This window comes from Paroedura picta, chromosome 6 (assembly GCF_049243985.1).
Source record: "Paroedura picta isolate Pp20150507F chromosome 6, Ppicta_v3.0, whole genome shotgun sequence".
In the NCBI taxonomy this organism is placed as follows: Eukaryota; Metazoa; Chordata; class Lepidosauria; order Squamata; family Gekkonidae; genus Paroedura; species Paroedura picta.
The window spans coordinates 61,907,471-61,926,126 of record NC_135374.1 but is presented as its reverse complement, the minus strand read 5'-3'; the positions used below and the strand labels follow the sequence as shown (position 1 = coordinate 61,926,126).

The window sequence follows — 18,656 nt, the reverse complement described above, 5'->3', positions numbered from 1 at the left end:
TACTGCTTCAGTGACTCCATCCAGCCACCTCATTCTCTGTCGTCCCCTTCTTCTTTTGCCTTCGATCGCTCCCAGCATTAGGCTCTTCTCCAGGGAGTCCTTCCTTCTCATGAGGTGGCCAAAGTATTTGAGTTTCATCTTCAGGATCTGGCCTTCTAAAGAGCAGTCAGGGTTGATCTCCTCTAGGACTACTTGACTACATTTCCCCTCATTATTGGCACCAACATGTACCTCAACAACTAGCTCCATCCCAGCATTGTCCGTTAATCTGTGTAGATCACACATGTCAGCTATCTTCACACCAGGCTAGTAAGTCAGCATGCAGCTTCACAACCCATCTGTCTACAGGCTTAAGGATTGAATCATCAGCTACCAAGAGCCCCTCTCCTTTTCTGTCCAGGGATGGTGCAAAATGATACCTGTTCAGCAACTGTAGAAGGGGTCTCTTCTGAAGTAACATTCCCCCTTTCTCCAGCACAATGACCTACTTCTCTTTGATCCTCATACTCCCTGACAGCAGTGGGGCCGCCATTCTCATAGTGGAACGCACCTAACAGGTCCCTGAGAATCTTACCTGTGTGCCTAACTGACTGCCTCTGTTTCTCCAGGTCAGCCACCTTGGCTCTAGAGTGCCAGCTCATTCCCTGAAAAATCAAGAATTCCTTGTACCCAGCACACATCCATGATATCTGTCCAGCTGGCACATAGTCAAATTGCTGTTTAAAAAACCCTTTTCTATAAATTTCCTATGTATATAGATATGTTTGAGCTTATTCTTTTGGGGTCATGGAGAGCCTAGTGCCCTGGCTTTCTAACTCTGTTGCTGAATTCACGCGTCTGCTAAATTTGCCTGTTTATTCCCTTGTTCCAGACCCTTTGCACTGGAGTGGAACATTTTGGCACTGGATCTGGTCCTTCTACCTCACAGAGCAGGCCCTCCTCTTGGGAGCCCTAAACAAATAGCTTAGCCTTAGACCAAGGGGCTTTTCGCACGCCTTCAAAATCGCACAATGGTTGCCAATTGAAAACGCTGTTGATTTGCCGTTATGCACAACGTCATTGACAATCTGCCACACACCTGAAACCGATCCGCAAAAAGCGCTTCCTTGTAGCGCTTTCAGGGAAATCCCCAAAAGTGGATTCACCCTCCAGAAAGCGATACACTCCTGCAACCAATCTGCAACACTAGCGAAAAAGACCTGTGCGTTAACATTGTTGCGGTTTCTACAAAGTCCCTCCCCCTGGCTCTCTCCTCTGATCTTCCGGCGAAGCGATCGCCATTTTTTTTTCTCCGAGCGAACGGGGATAAACGCACCAGCGAGCCTCTTTCTGTTTAGAGGCTTCCCCGGCTTCAGTCCCTCCCCAGAGTCACTAAGCACAAACAACACTTTGGACACAAACAACAGAGAAGCCAGTTTGCTGATGTATTTTCCCTTTATTTTTTACACGAAAATCGGGCCCATGAGAGGGGGGGGGGTTCACTCGGAGGGAGCGTGGCAACGATCAAACGACAGCTCAAACACACCGGGCAGCTGGATGGGTCTCTCCGTTGCAACGAATCAACACAGATTCGTTGCAATGGGTGTGTTTATTTAAAAAAAAACTTTCTTAAAGGGAAAGGGGCTGTTTGGGAGCATGCTAACGGCTGCCCATTGGCTGCTTGACGGCCAGGGGCGGGACGAGCTTGGCAAGAGCGCTTCCTTTCTAGCGATTTTTGCCGAGACCGGAAGCCTGTGGGAAACGCTACAAAACGCAACTGGATTCCACTACAAAGGCAGGTATGCATAACGATGAATTCCACTATTTTAAATGGCAATTTTTCATTCAGCAACCAATTTGCTACAAAGATCCCGGTGCAGAAAGCCCCCAAGCCTCCACCCACACTGAAGCCAATCATACTGGATGGGAGCTAACCAGTAAAGGAGGATGAGTGAGTGAGTCATCCTCTGGTTGATTAACAAACAATAGGTATTTTTGGAACAGCTCAGACAACAGTTCCTCTCCTTCCCAGGCTACCTTTTACTTCAAATGCTAATTTAATGCTAATGTAATTTTAAATGTTAATGTAGCCATTCTGGGCTTGTGGATGTTACTGTGTTTGTAGTTTGTAATTTTTATATTTTTGTAGACCCACATTGAAATGCCAATTTATAAAATTGTATGTTCAATGTTATATGGTAAGAAAACATAACACATATCTTTCCTCTCCAGAGAAATATGTATTCCCCATAAACAGTACCTACCTTTTGCAAGATGCATGAGAAGAAGATGTAAACATATGTGCTGCTCTTCTTATTTTACATTATCATCGTGTGTCTTCCAAAGCGTCTTGGAAGGGAAGTTGTCATCCGTATCTTGAAGCCAAGCTAAAGATGAATGCAGCCACAGGTCCATCTCACAACAATCAATGCCATCTTAGAAGCAGTTATAGTTAAAAACAAAAACAAAACAAAATTGCCACAAGGCCTTGATCCAGATAAAGTGGGTGGCACAGTAGCTGTTCCCACCCCTCTGTACCTTTTCAAGTGCCAAAAAAACAAACAAAAAACATTGGGGGCTATTTCTGTGCCTGAAAAGGCACAATAGGGGAAAAGAACTCCTGGGTCTGTTGCACTGGACAGTGAGTCTGGATAAGATTGCCAATTCAGGATTGGCAAATACCTGGAGATTTGGAGGGTGGATCATGGGGAGGGGTTTGGGGATGGGCATTAGGAGGAAAAAGCCTAATCAGGGTATAATGCCATACATTCCACCTTTCAAAGCAGCCATTTTCTCCAGGGGAAGTGATTTCTGTTACCTGGAGATGTTCTGTTTCTGAAAGATCTCCTACCTGAGGGCTGGCAGTCCTAGCTACAGCAATTTTTAAAGATCTACTAGTACTTCTAAAACAGCATTGGTGGCCATGGGATGAACTCAGTGCTGCTGTCATGTTTAGTTTGGCTCTTGGTACTTACTAAACATAACAATATATTTGCATGGGATGCATGTATTTTTGGTTGCATTATTTGCATGTTAATATTTATATCAACAGCATATATAAGAGAGATCTGACTTTCCTCTGACCTAGGCATGAACTCTGAAAGGGAATGGGGCATCATTATTTATGTGCAAGGATGGTGGTAGAGTGTTTGTTCAAATAGGTTTAAATATTCAGCACATCCTGCAAAAACTTGGCATTTGAGTTGATCAGCTATGCCCTAATCATGCCATATGTACCTTTGACTCGTCAAAACATTTACCCTGCCTTCCTCTCCCCATCAGCCCATCTTGTTTTATCATCCTAAACACCATGAGAAACCTGGCAGGATATTTTTAATGGACCAAATTGGCTGTGGAAAGTAAGAAGCAGTGTTTTAGTTGAGGACTTGGTGGTGTGGATGACTGTAGGAGAAACTGAAAGCCAGTGTCAGAAAGGTATATAAAAAGAGTTGATTCGGAAGCAGAAGAGATGGGGGGGGGGGCAGTGTTACATATTATCTTTTTAAAAATTAAAGCATTGTTTCACATTTTCTGAATAAGATACATTGAGACCCTGAAACTGTCATTTCATTAAAACACACACACACACACATCAATTGTTCTTTACTGAGGCTTGAGCATTTGAGGGGTGCCCCCTAATGTTTAGCTCATGTATTTCTCCTTCATACACCTTTGTTTACTTTGTTTCTTCTACAGATGGAACTCCCAAAATAATTTCTGCCTTCAGTGAGAAGGTGGTAAGTCCAGGTGAAGGTGTGTCCTTGATGTGCAATGTGAAAGGAACTCCTCTTCCCACTATCACATGGACATTAGATGATGATCCCATCATAAAAGACGGCTCCCACCGGATAAGCCAGATCATCACCTCTGAGGGGAATGTGGTCAGCTATCTGAATATCTCCAGCACTCAGGTCCGAGATGGCGGGGTCTATCGTTGTACTGCCAACAATTCTGCTGGAGTCGTCCTGTACCAGGCTCGAATAAACGTAAGAGGTGCTTGTCAAATCAGCTCCTCCAAAAAACAAACAAACAACAACCTCATTGAAGTAAAGACAAGGTTTACTGCATGCTATGTGCTTTACCGTGGAATGCTAAGAATGATGCCATTTAATGCTGTCTCCATTTTCTTCCAGTCTCATGTAGAAACTATGTTATCACGCAGCATATTGTGTAGCTATACTAATCAATTCAGCTATTTATTCTAAAATGTATACAGAATTTTTGTTTTGCTTGCATGTCTCTTTTTCCCATTGGAGTTCTTTCATCCATTGCAGTCTGAGATATTTCAGTGCAGTTATAGTTCTGTGTGGCCCAAGACTCATCCTCATGGTATATGCATAATTCAAAGTAAACATTAACTTGCTCAGTAGTCTCATAAGTACCACACTACTGATTCAGCCTAGGGTTTTTCTCCCTTCCATATCTTTAATTTGTAATTCAGCACAGATTTTTATCACGCAAGTGTTCCAGTGATGCAAGTGCATAGCAGAACAGTTAATTAGTATGGCTGCTGTAGGGCTAGAGAAAAACTTAAAAGCACGAAACGATTAGGAAGACCCCTTAAGTAGCTCTTTGAAGTAAAAACTGTCACAGACTGTGATTTCATATAGCAAAAAGATTTGTAAATTTAAAAGAATTTAATATTTCATGGACTAAATACACATTTAAATTATTTTCAAGAGTTTTGTTTTACATTTACAGGGCCAGCCAGCATTCGACCAATGAAAAATATTACAGCAATAGCCGGGCGGGACACCTTAATTCATTGTCGTGTTATTGGCTACCCTTATTACTCCATCAAGTGGTACAAGAATTCGAACTTGCTTCCTTTTAACCATCGTCAAGTAGCATTTGAAAACAATGGAACATTGAAGCTCTCAGATGTCCAGAAGGAAGTAGATGAGGGCGAATATACATGCAATGTTCTTGTTCAACCCCAGCTATCCACAAGCCAGAGTGTACACGTGACTGTAAAAGGTAACACACACATGGAAAATAATGCCTGTAAAAGTAGGTCTCAGAAATTAGAACTATATCCATATTTACTAGATAAGGTTACTGCCTGCAGGAACACACATTCCTAAAGAGACTTACTATGAACTGGCATGTCCCCATATTTGGCAGTAATTTCCCAGCAGTGATTCCTGCTTACAACAATGTTTAAAAGAATGTTGTGATCACATATGTCTTAATGGAAGCTGAAGCTGTATCTGGGAACTTGGAAATAGCAGATCAAGTATTATTTATTTACCGTACTTCATTTATACCCTATCTTTCTCTGTATGGCGATTCAAAGTGGCTTAACGCAATTTCCAGTCTTCCATTTTATTATTTTGGATATAAGCAGAATGAGAATAGATCATAGGAAATACATCTAGGCCTCTCAACTGGCTGTAAAGACTCTGAAATAGCTGCAAAACACTGAACCAATAATGTTGGGTAGTTTGACATAGAATTCATTTTATGCTCTTACCTATATATCGAGCATTATTTATTATCCTAGTATCTTAGTCTGCATCTGTAAAAATATTAGTTTTTTTCCCCAGAGTGCCCTAAATCATTGACATCAAAGAGAAGAAGAATTAAGCATTGCCTAGGAAAAGTTTGATTCTTTGTTTTGTTAGGAGCTGGCACCTCAGCATTCAAAGCCTGTCTACAATTTATCCCAAATTAATTGTGTGCCAATGGCTAGCTGGTATATTTCCTCCTAATGTTTTAAAGAAAACACATATAGAACTCTCAAGATAGACATTTGTTCAACCTTTTTCTTCTCTTTTTCTTTCAGTACCACCTTTCATCCAGCCTTTTGAGAGTCAAAGATTTTCTATTGGACAGAGAGTCTTCATACCATGTGTTGTGGTCTCAGGGGATTTGCCAATCACAATCACTTGGCAGAAGGATGGCAGGCCAATCCCAGCCAGCCTTGGGGTAACCATTGACAACATTGACTTCACCAGCTCCTTAAGGATTTCTAATCTTTCCCTCATGCACAATGGGAATTATACCTGTATAGCTAGAAATGATGCAGCCGCCGTGGAGCACCAAAGCCAATTAATTGTAAGAGGTAAGTAGATGTAATTAGTCCACATGGCAACAATTAGATAGAAGTCAACAACATTTTCAAATAAGATCTCTTTAATGTGAAATAGAAACTCTGGGAATATAGGATAATTCTTGTGTCAAAGAACATACAACACAATAATAAAAATATGCCCAAACACAAAGGGGTATGCCGCATCAAGAAATATTTTTGTGTGCAGTTGGAAGATGGAGGATTTAACATATGGAAAACATTCTGAAGAAATATTCTTTAGGTACAAAGCATTTGGAAAAGCTGTTAGATTATTTTTCATAGCAGTTGAGTTTAGAGTCTGTCAATTTTTAATTTAGAAGAATAGCAAAATTATGCTAATCAGCAACCAAATGTCATGGCTTTCGTTATAAAGGTATGGTTCTGTTTTGTATTTTATTAATATTATAATATTTATTCAGAGGCTGAGTTTGCATTGGATCTTGATTGCCGGTGGACAGCATGTGTTATGTGGCCCTGTTTCTTATGATGTTTGCTCAGTCAGATTGGGTCTGTCAAACATTTACCACATGTTTCTTTTCTGCTTGTGAAGACTGTCAGTGTTCTAGTGGTGGTCACTCTGTTTCATCAAATATAATAGTTACATGTACATGTTTTATTTTGTAATCCTCTTTGATCAGGTTCTTTATAGAGACGACAGAGGGATTTTGTAAACAGGCAAATAAACCATATTTTAATCTGGGTGTGGCATTAATTTGCTGATTTTTTCTTTGCTAATATATTGTTTAATATGTTCAAAATTCAGAATTTATTTGATACAGCATTTAGCCAGAACACAAACCATGTGAGTAGAATAATTTTAAGAAATGTAAGTATAAAAACAGTGTAAATACATTGGATTTAGTATTAAATAATGGAATCCCATTTTGGGCTACTAATTATTTTTGGATGTGCTATGTGTACAAAGGCACAACATTTAGCAACCTGCTTGAAAGTAGATTCTTTCCCTTGGCACAGAAAGAATTTAAGTTTACTTTTTTTCTGAATTAGTACCAATCATTTTAAGTAAAGGGGAGATAAAATGAGCTCAAGCTGGGATAAAGAATGGACATTTGAATAGGACATGATCTACAGCAGGGGTAGTCAAACTACGGCCCTCCAGATGTCCATGGACTACAATTCCCAGGAGCCCCTGCCAGCATTCGCTGGGAATTGTAGTCCGTGGACATCTGGAGGGACGCAGTTTGTCTACCCCTGATCTACAGTCTCCAACTCTCCAGATTTACAGGGGCAATTTTTTTCAGCTCTAGGAATTTTCTTATATCGGCCCTTTAGAATAGCAGAGAGGAAAGCCAAAAATCTTGCTAAAGTGAATGCCCTTCTGTGATTTCTTATTTCCAGGTAAGACGGGTATTCACCTGGGCTATGAATATATCTGAAACTTGGAGGTGCCAAATACTCTGGGGAGCGTAAAAGGTCCATTTGTCCCTCTATAACCTCAATCCTTTGTTTGATAGCTGATTTTGCTTGATCTTTTCCCATCCTTAATAGCATTAAAGAAGAGAAGCCAAGACTTTCTGTTCTCTTTTCAGTAACTTGTTGCCATTTAGATCTAAAATTGTCACAGAGAATTGTCAGTAGTAACCCAATGTGCCTTGAGTCATAAGCAAACAGAGGCAAAGGCAATTTTGACTTCAATTTTGGGGGTGTCCATCTCTAAGTGAGTCCATGAGTTGGAGACACAATATGACACTTGTAGTACAGCCCTAAGAAATTTGGACTGCACCCACTTTAAAGGGCAGGTGGACCCAAAAGTTTCTTGTAAAGCATTTGTGATACAACCTTTGTTTGGTATAATTGAATAGCAGGTGATACAAAATAAGCTCCTTCAGAGTGGTGGAATTTCACTTCTCAGCCAAATCTGTGATGATTTTGCAGTGTTCTAAACTGGAGCCCAAAGCTTAAATGGTGACCCCCCCCCAAATATTGCTTAACATGTTATAAATGGTAAAGCATTGAGTCCTTCTAATGATGTGTTGAACATCCTAAACAAGCCCCCCCCCCCGGAGTATATTGAAAGCTCAACATGCTAGGGAGTTCAACATATCCTTAGCCCTAAGACAGGCAGCCTCCAAAAAACCTCTCCCTGCCTCATCTTGACAGACAGGGGGTGGAGCCTTTAAAGGAACTGGGGCTGCACATTATATAGCTGAGAGTGGACACAAGAGCCAAGTACCTACACAATCTCTTCTGCCCAGCCACATACAATCTGCCTAAGTTCACAGAATCAGCATTTCTGTCAGATGGCTATCTAGCCTCTGCTTAAAAACTCAAAAGAAGGAGAACCCACCACCTCCCAAGGAAGCCCCGTGAGATACTTCCTTGGGATGTTTAGCCAAAAATTCTTTAAAATTAATTTTATCCTATTGGTTCTGGTTTGATCCTCTGGGGCAACAGAAAACAACTTTGCTCCATCCTCTATGTGACAGCGCTTCAAGTACTTGAAAGTGGATATTGTATCACATCTTAGTTGTCTTCTTTCGAGGCTAAACAGACCAAGCTTCCCCAGCCTTTTCTTGGTCTCCAAACCTCTCACCATTTTTGTTGCCTTTCTCTGGACACACTCCTGTTTGTCTACATCCTTCTTCAAATGTGGTCTCCAAAACTGAACATAATACTCTAAGCGAGGTCTTTTAAGATTTTGAATAGTTCAACTGGAATTCTGTCACCTCCACTAGCTTTATTGTTGCTTAGACTTCCTAAGGCCCATTTGACTTCACATTCTAGGAAGTCTGGCTCCAGTTCAGTAACTACCCCATTGTGGTTATTTTGTTGTTGTTGTTGTTGTTGTTGTTGTTGTTATTATTATTATTATTACATTTTTGGACCGCCCTTCTCCAAATAGGTCTCAGGGTGATTTACAACATAAACAGTTAAAATACAATAAAATCCCCATAAAAACCCCAATTTAGGTCAAAGAACATGTCACATATAACATATAAGTGGCAGTGGTCACAATTGTAATCATATTTATCCGACTTCCAACAAGTTCAGCCTGGTGGGGAGAATAATATTCAGAAAAAGGGTGGCGCCAATGCAATAGATCTAACAATGATCTCGATGTTAGAGATCTCAATATTGGAGGGGATCCTCCAATGGATTAGTGGGAGAGCTGCCCTGGCTTCAACCATATGCCTGGCAGAAGAGCTCCATCTTGCAGGCCCTGCGGAAAGCTGGTAGATCCCACATGGCCCTTAGCTCTTCTTGGAGCTCATTCCACCAGGTTGGGGCCAGGTTGGGGACTGAAAAGGCCCTGGCCTGGGTCGAGGCCAGGCGAACATCCCGTGGGCCCGGTACAACCAGTAAATTCATACCCGCAGTGTGGAGTGCTCTGCGGGGGGCATAAGCAACCAAGTGGTCCCGCTGGTAGATGGGATCCAGGCCGCATATAGCCTTAAAGGTCAATACCAATACCTTGAATCTGATTCGGAAACAGACTGGTAACTAGTGCAGATGACGAAGCACCAGCTGAATGTGGGCCCTCAGGGAACCTTTAGGACTAGCAAAGTTTAATTCTAGGGATAAGCTTTCATACATATAGTTAATCAGATGTGAGACTAGATTTCTTCCCAAGGGATACAATCCCTTTCCCATAGCCATTTCCTTTGATTTCTTGACAGCTTCAGCCACACAAGCCTCACCATGGGGGCCTGAATGCTAGCTCCGTCCTCCCCAGGCAGCATCCTCTCTTCTTTTATGCACACCAGTGGGTTGCGGGCCAGATAAGATACCTGGACAGATTGGTTCTGGCCTCTAAATCACATGTTTGACACATATTAGGTAATAGTTCGTAAATAAAGAACAGAGCCTGTGACTGGAAAGTGACAAATGATCATTTTGGCGCTGAACACCCAATGAAGTTTTCTTGTTGCTAATTTCTGTGACGGCACTTAAGTCTAGTTTTTAAATGTACATAATATTTAATATTGCCATTTTATCACTGTAATCAGCATGCCTCTGTATGAATTTTCTTCAGAGATGCATTTCTTTTCAAGAAACTTCTCAGCTAAATTGACCCCATAGGTGTGATGGCCAGATTTAATAACAGCTAAAGTGCAGAGCTTAATGATCTCATTCATTAATTCATCAGCCGTTGCTTTGGATGATTAAATTTCTTTCATCTTTTAAACTGCTGGAACCAAAAAGCAAAGCACAAATATCCCAATGGAAAAAAAATGAAATGCTGTATTCTGAGCCAAACATTTAGATTAAATTTAATAATTCCAGTGGCCTGCTGGAGATGAGAATAAATATAGAATCACTGAAAATTTCTTTCTAATATGATATACTCCCCCCCTTTTTTTTTTTTTTGAGAATTGTCCATATGGAACATGCAAGAAAGAATTAAGCACCCTGATCCACTGATTTCTTAGGGGCACAACTGTTTTCAATATGCTCTGCCTACAGGAATTACCCCATCAATTTGAATGGAGCCAGCTAATCCAAGGACACATTTCTTTTCAGGTCACAATTTTGAGTGCTCCATTGAAATTAATAACAGTTTAAATAAACATCAGACTGCACACTGGCCTCTGTCCTGGAAAATTACTCAGCAAGGACACTTGGATATATAGAAAACAAACAGATCAGTTATGACAACTTGGCTTTTAAAGTACTTTTTCCTAGGCTATTATTCTCTAAAGCAGCAGTCCCCAACCTTTTGCTGGTTGAGGACCGCTTCCGGGGGTGGGGGAGAGCCGGCGCCCTGGGTGCTGTGCCGAATACACATGTGCGGAACTGTCACACATGCATGTTTGCTCCAGCTGGCAGGGTGCAAACGTGCACGTGTGGCAGCACCGTGCAAACGCACATGCGCGAAGCTACAGCACATGCACATTTGCGCCCCACCAGAGGGCACAAACGTGCATGCCTGGCAGCTCCATGCAAAAGTGCATGCGCAGAGCTGCCGCACATGCACGTTTGTGTCCGCCGGGGGCATAAATGCACACGCGTAGCAGCTCCACGCAAACACACATGCACAGAGCTGCCACACATGCACGTTTGCATCCGCCAGGGGTGCAAATACGCACGCATGGCCTCTCCACACAAACGTGCATGTGCAGAGCTTCCCCGCATGCGCGTTTGCGCCCATCGGCATGCCAGCAGCCCGGTACCAGGCCGTGGACCGGGGGTTGACGACCCCCGCTCTAAAGTTTAGATAATTTCTGAAATTTCAAGCAGAAGTTCTTTAAATGGATTTTTAAAAGAATATCAGTGTCATAGGATATTGTGACTGTTTACTTCAGCAATTTTATGTCATAACACTCTGAGGTTCATTAGCTGTCACAGTGACTTTCAAAGACTGGTGAGCTCAGTCATTTAAAATCTAAGCCTGTCATCTTAATTATTTCAGAGTTATTATCACTGAATGAGAAGCATTCATGAATGTGCCTGTAGTATAGGATCATCTGGAATTGCCCTTGTCTATATGTTCCTACCACGAGGATTGGTCAGCTCCCTGTCATTGATCTCATGGACAATGGTGAAGGCTTCCTTTCTGCTTGGCCTCAGAAAGGGAGAAGCCCAACCCAGGGTTTTCTTTCCATGAGCTGACATGCCCTCCCTCATTTAATTATGGATTTTTACTAGCACTGACACAATTTCACTGTTGAGTTCCTGATTATTTTTAGCCACATGGCGGAAGGTCTCTTTCAGTTATAATTGTTCTTCTGAGAAAGATCACCTATCCAATTTCTTGAACAGTTTCAACTGAATGGATAGATGCAGATAGTTACACTTAATATGATGGACAACGAATCTTTGCATTCATGTCAGCTGGTTTAGAAAGCTTTAGAAAGTTTATGATTGAATTGTATGCAAAAATGCAGCCTATTTGCGCATTCCTAGACATGTGTAGTGAGGAGGCAATGACCTCAGCGGTGCTATTTGATGTGAGGCATTTGATGTGAGGACATTCTTTGCAGTCTTGCCCTAGTAAGGAGGTGTTGTTGTTCCAATAAGGTACATCCCACCAGGTGTAGCTGTTCATAAGATCACATTGGTTTTGTATAATAACTTTCACAGTTTCTTTGTGATTGCATTTGCAATCAATGGATTTAGTTAATGATTTCTGCAAATTGTGTCTTCCCAAGATCTTAAGGAAGCATACCAATATGCTTATGATTATCTCACTTAAGCCTCCCAACAACTATATGAGTGGTTTCCTTTTTTGACCAAGTGACAGGTTTGCTGGATCGTGGAAATTCGGTTGATGTCGTTTAGTTGGATTTCAGTAAAGCTTTTGACAAGGTTCCCCATGATGTTCTGATGGATAAATTGAAGGACTGCAATCTGGATTTTCAGATAGTTAGGTGGATAGGGAATTGGTTAGAGAACCACACTCAAAGAGTTGTTGTCAATGGTGTTTCATCAGACTGGAGGGAGTTAAGTAGCGGGGTACCTCAGGGCTCGGTGCTCAATCCAGTACTTTTTAACATATTTATTAATGATCTAGATGAGGGGGTGGAGGGACTACTCATCAAGTTTGCAGATGACACCAAATTGGGAGGACTGGCAAATACTCTGGAAGATAGAGACAGAGTTCAACGAGATCTGAACACAATGGGAAAATGGGAAAATGAGAACAAGATGCAATTTAATAAAGATAAGTGTAAAGTTCTGCATATGGGTCAGAAAAATGAAAAGCATGCCTACTGGATGGGGGATACACTTCTAGGTAACACTGTGTGTGAATGAGACCTTGGGGTACTTGTGGATTGTAAACTAAACATGAGCAGGCAGTGTGATGCAGCGGTAAAAAAGGCAAATGCCATTTTGGGCTGTATCAACAGGGGCATCACATCAAAATCATAAGATGACATAGTCCCATTGTATACGGCACTGGTCAGACCACACCTGGAGTACTGTGTGCAGTTCTGGAGGCCTCACTTCAAGAAGGACGTAGATAAAATTGAATGGGTACAGAGGAGAGCGACGAAGATAATCTGGGGCCAAGGGACCAAGCCCTATGAAGATAGGCTGAGGGACTTGGGAATGTTCAGCCTGGAGAAAAGGTGGTTGAGAGGGGACATGATAGCCCTCTTTAAGTATTTGAAAGGTTGTCACTTGGAGGAGGGCAGGATGCTGTTCCCGTTGGCTTCAGAGGAAAGGACACGCAGTAATGGGTTTAAACTATAAGTACAATGATATAGGCTAGATATCAGGAAAAAAAATTTCACAGTCAGAGTAGTTCAGCAGTGGAATAGGCTGCCTAAGGAGGTGGTGAGCTCCCCCTCACTGGCAGTCTTCAAGCAAAGGTTGGATACACACTTTTCTTGGATGCTTTAGGATGCTTTGGGCTGATCCTGCGTTGAGCAGGGGATTGGACTAGATGGCTTGTATGGCCCCTTCCAACTCTGTGATTCTGTGATTCTGGTCAAGCTGAACTAAGTTTACTCAATGAGCCTACCTAAGCAGTAATTTGAACTCAGATCTTCTCAGTTCATCTAGCCAGTACCACAAAGGCTTCCCTTATCTTTTAATATTGTTCCCATCCTCATTACTGAGGTTTCCTTTTTGGCAGTGCAAATCACTATGATTTATTTTCTTTCTCCCCCTTCAGTTCCCCCCAGATTTGTGGTTCAACCAAGTGATCAAGATGGGATTTATGGGAAAGCTGTCATTCTCAACTGCTCTGCAGAAGGCTATCCAGTCCCCACAATTGTCTGGAAGTACTCAAAAGGTATTTTTCACCATCTAAGGACAATATAAGAAATATTTGTTTTAGTGACAGAAAAGCCTTTTAATGTGTGCATTTCCATAATTATAGTTCTTTCTTCTCCTGAAGCAAAGTGAAGGTGTTTTATCAGGTTCAGTTTTCACAGGGAAGTGAGAGGCTTCTCTGTGATGACTAAAGGAATTTAGGTACTGATGGGGTGAAATTGAAGAATGTTACAAATCTGCTTACTCCAGAGAGCCACTTTCATAGGATTTCTCCAGGGTGTGTAGCTTGTGTCTTGCAGCCTCAGTCTCCCTAGTGAAGCTATCAGCTGCAGATATTCTTAATCTTCTTATAGAATAATTTGTTAAATAACAGACCATGTAAAACAGATTATCAAATTATCACCATTCTGTCTGTTTTACTCTTGTTCTTCCTAAGCAAAAGTACACAATTTGGCTTTGGTTTCCAAGTTTTATTCTTACCTTACTACCTTCTGGGTTGCACAGACTGAGGAAATTACATGGATCTGGTTCATTACACTCACATTCTGGTTCATTCATCCTGTTTATGTAGAGAACTTAAATATGGATGCATCTGTGTGTGTTTTCTGTTTTTTCTGTCATGCTTTTATTCATTAAACTGGTTTCCACATATACAATGAAAGATATACCTGGCAAAATTGATATTAGTATTAACATTATAGTGGGTGTTGGATTATTTCAACCTATATATTACAGTTTAATGTAAAATGCACTCTGGCTAAAGTCTAGTGGAATGAATTCCATGAAGACTGGGGAGGTGGAAGTGTATACAAATTTAATTTCAGTGGTATGTATGTATACTGTCATTCCTCTTGATTGCACACCTAATGATGATGCTATTATTATATTTATTATCTTGAGGGCTGTCATAGACATATTGTTCAAACAAAAGTATCCATGAGACAACAGTATTTTTCATTCAGTGACCAATTTGCTACAAAGATCCCGGTGCGTAAAGCCCCCAAATGTTGTATAGGAAAACCTTACCTAAAGATTGACTGTTGGTGAGTGGGGCAGCAAAAGCCCCCATTGCCCTTCCTTTCCCCTTAGGTCTCTTTATCCCACCTTTATCCGCCTCCATTTTCAGTCTCCTAACTTAGCTTCTCCTTCCTTAGCTCAAGATACTGCACTGATGTGTATTTTCTGATAGGTAGAACATTCCTTAACGTGAAAGAGGAAATGTTAATTTTGTGGGAAATTCTGCTTTGTACAAATGATGAATACAACTTTCAAACGTGTACCATCTTAAAGCACCCAGTAGATTCTGGCTAGCATTTTGTACACAGGATCAAGCTATCATCTATCATGTATGCTGTTTGTCATTGTTCCTGAATATGGTTAACATCTGAATATCTATTTCTAGGTGTGCTGAGATACAGTTGTTTCAATAGATAGTGTCCATATTCATTTATTTGGTATTGTATGAATGGCATACTTTTCTAAATGTTGAATTGTGAAAGATTTATTGGCCTCAGTACAACAAATGTGGCAATATAAGCTGATTTCAAAGCTGTGTCTCCCTTGTTCCTTTTAGATGTATGCTATGAAGATTATGTTTGCTATAAGAATTTCCTTTTGTCACTTCCTCATATAATTTATAATTTGGCATAAGGCAGTATTTTTCTTTTGCTTAAATGACTGAGAAGCCTGAAAGCTCTATAGCACTTTAGTTTAAGATTGTCCATATTCACATGTGATTACTGTGTGCTGCTTTCATTTTTAAAAATTCTTCTTTTCAGCCATCTTCCCTTCCTTTTCTCGCCCCACTATAGGTGCTGGAGTCCCCCAGTTCCAGCCAATTGCCTTGAATGGGCGGATCCAGCTTCTCACAAATGGCTCCTTGTTGATCAAGCATGTACTGGAGGAAGATAGTGGATACTACCTCTGCAAGGTCAGCAATGATGTGGGGGCTGACGTCAGCAAGTCCATGTACCTCACTGTTAAAAGTAAGAATTTCTTTCTGATCCAAGTAATAGCTATAAGTCACAAAGGTGTATCTGTCATCTCCTGTATCAAAATAAAATTTGCTTGCAAACTGAGACACAGTTATATATCCTTGTTGCCCCAACACAATCAGATGGGTACAATTGATTGAAGAGGATCAAAAGACCAAAAGAGATGGTATATTTGCACTATATAGGAAACGTTGCTGTAATTATCATTTAGAACCCCCTCCCCAGACAATAGTGGGCACCTTTGTATTTCAAAGGAGGCATTCAACTCAAGCTAAACTAAGATTGCATAGCACAAGGCTTTTCTACCATAGTGATAATGCCTTAGGGTTACCATATTTTGAAAAGTAAAAAAGAGGACATATTTCCTAACTGACTATCTCAAACAAGTGATCACTATGAAAAATCTTATTTTAATTAACCCTACTTTTTAAGCTGTGCTAATTACAACTAACAAGGAATATTCTTAACTTTCCAACCCCCCAAAAGTACATTTTCTTTTCTTTTTTTTTAAGATCCCCAAAGTGATTAGACACACAAAAAAGAGTCCTTCTGGGGAATGGCAGGATACAAAAATAATAAAAATCAAATAACAAAAAGAGGACATCTGGTAAACTTTGCTACCTTTTTTTGAAGTGATTTTTCCACATCTCCATAATGGCAGCATCCTTTCTTTTATCATGCTGAGAGCCATGATATTATATGATCTCTCTCTCTGTATATAATGATGATGATAGCTAATATTGTATGTCCTTAATTGTACATTCCCTAGATCAGTGGTCCCCAACCACCAGGCCGTGGCCCGGTGCTGGGCCGTGAAGGCCTCCGCACTGGGCTGCGGCTCCCTCTCCCCGCCCCCCCGCACCGAGAAACTAGCCAGGCCACGAGCAAATCGGCTGCCAAAGCGGCCGATTAGCTTGTGGCCTGGCAAGCTTCTTTCTGCGCGGGGGGGGGGGAGAGGGAAGTGCGGCCGCCAACACACTGGCAGTGCAAACATGCATGCACGGCAGGTCCTCACATGTGCGTTTGCGCCCAGTGGGGCCGCAAATGCACACGTGCGGCAGTTTCACGCATTCATGGACCTGCCACGCATGCGCGCTTGCGGCCCCACAGGAGTGCAAATGTGCATGCTTGGCAGGTCTGTGCATGTGCGGAGTGCTGCATGTGCGCGTTCGTGGCCCCACCGGGCCCCACCAGGTGCAAACGCGCATGCGTGGACCTGCCACATGTGCGGAACCTGCGCATACGCAGTGCCCGGATCGCTCCCCCCCACTGGTCCGCAACCCCAAAAAGGTTGCGGACCGCTGCCTTAGATCATTTAATCTAAGTACCAGTTTTCCAATAATCTCATTCAAAATTTATAAAACAGCAGATTCCTATTAACCAGATTTGCTGTTTAACTAAATTTAACAAAATGTCTGCCAAGATCCCTGTAATAAAGAAGTGGAGTGGAAAATCCACTGTTGAATATACTGTTGTTGTTGTTATGTGCGAAGTCGTGTCCGACCCATCGCGACCCCATGGACAATGATCCTCCAGGCCTTCCTGTCCTCTACCATTCCCCGGAGTCCATTTAAGTTTGCACCTACTGCTTCAGTGACTCCATCCAGCCACCTCATTCTCTGTCGTCCCCTTCTTCTTTTGCCCTCGATCGCTCCCAGCATTAGGCTCTTCTCCAGGGAGTCCTTCCTTCTCATGAGGTGGCCAAAATATTTGAGTTTCATCTTCAGGATCTGGCCTTCTAAAGAGCAGTCAGGGCTGATCTCCTCTAGGACTGACCGGTTTGTTCGCCTTGCAGTCCAAGGGACTCGCAAGAGTCTTCTCCAGCACCAGAGTTCAAAAGCCTCAATTCTTTGACGCTCGGCCTTCCTTATGGTCCAACTTTCGCAGCCATACATTGCAACTGGGAAGACCATAGCCTTGACTAAACGCACTTTTGTTGGCAGGGTGATGTCTCTGCTTTTTAGGATGCTGTCTAGATTTGCCATAGCTTTCCTCCCCAGGAGCAAGCGTCTTTTAATTTCTTTGCTGCAGTCCCCATCTGCAGTGATCTTGGAGCCCAGGAAAATAAAATCTGTCACTATCTCCATTTCTTCCCCTTCTATTTGCCAGGAATTGAGAGGGCCGGATGCCATGATCTTTGTTTTCTTGATGTTGAGTTTCAAGCCAACTTTTGCACTCTCCTCCTTCACCCGCATCAACAGGCTCTTTAGTTCCTCTTCACTTTCTGCCATTAGAGTGGTATCATCTGCATATCTGAGGTTGTTGATATTTCTCCCTGCAATCTTGATCCCAATTTGTGACTCCTCTAATCCCGCATTTCTCATGATCTGCTCTGCATACAAGTTAAATAGGCAAGGCGACAGTATACAGCCTTGCCGAACTCCTTTCTCAATTTTGAACCAGTCAGTGATTCCCTGTTCAGTTCTCACTGTTGCTTCTTGACCTGCATATAAATTTCTCAAGAGACAAATAAGATGCTCTGGTATTCCCATCTCTTTAAGAACTTGCCACAATTTGTTGTGCTCCACACAATCAAAGGCTTTAGCATAGTCAATGAAGCAGAAGTAGACATTCTTCTGGTACTCCCTAGCTTTCTCCATGATCCAGCGTATGTTGGCAATTTGATCTCTAGTTCCTCTGCCTCTTCGAAATCCTGCCTGTACTTCTGGAAGTTCTCGGTCCACATATTGCTGGAGCCTAGCTTGTAGGATTTTGAGCATAACTTTGCTAGCATGAGAAATTAGTGCAATGGTGCGGTAGTTTGAACATTCTTTGGCATTGCCCTTCTTTGGGATTGGAATGTAAACTGACCTTTTCCAATCCTGTGGCCATTGTTGAGTTTTCCAAATTTGCTGGCATATTGAGTGTAGCACTTTTACTGCATCGTCCTTTAAGATTTTGAATAGTTCAACTGGAATGCTGTCACTACC

General features: G+C 41.9%; 1 protein-coding gene across 10 annotated transcripts in view; it reads left to right on the top strand.

The window, feature by feature from the left end:
- The window catches only part of DSCAM (DS cell adhesion molecule), a 603,397-nt gene that overhangs the window by 418,613 nt on the left and 166,128 nt on the right, over positions 1 to 18,656 (top strand). For 9 of the 10 annotated variants that reach the window (XM_077342744.1, XM_077342751.1, XM_077342750.1 and 6 more), the window contains 5 exons: positions 3,676 to 3,972; positions 4,681 to 4,956; positions 5,765 to 6,043; positions 13,632 to 13,751; positions 15,544 to 15,717. In XM_077342744.1, coding sequence (XP_077198859.1) covers positions 3,676 to 3,972; positions 4,681 to 4,956; positions 5,765 to 6,043; positions 13,632 to 13,751; positions 15,544 to 15,717 — 1,146 coding nt within the window. Of the gene's footprint in view, positions 1 to 3,675; positions 3,973 to 4,680; positions 4,957 to 5,764; positions 6,044 to 13,631; positions 13,752 to 15,543; positions 15,718 to 18,656 lie in introns of those variants that run through there. The other variant, XM_077342752.1, reaches the window with a different exon arrangement.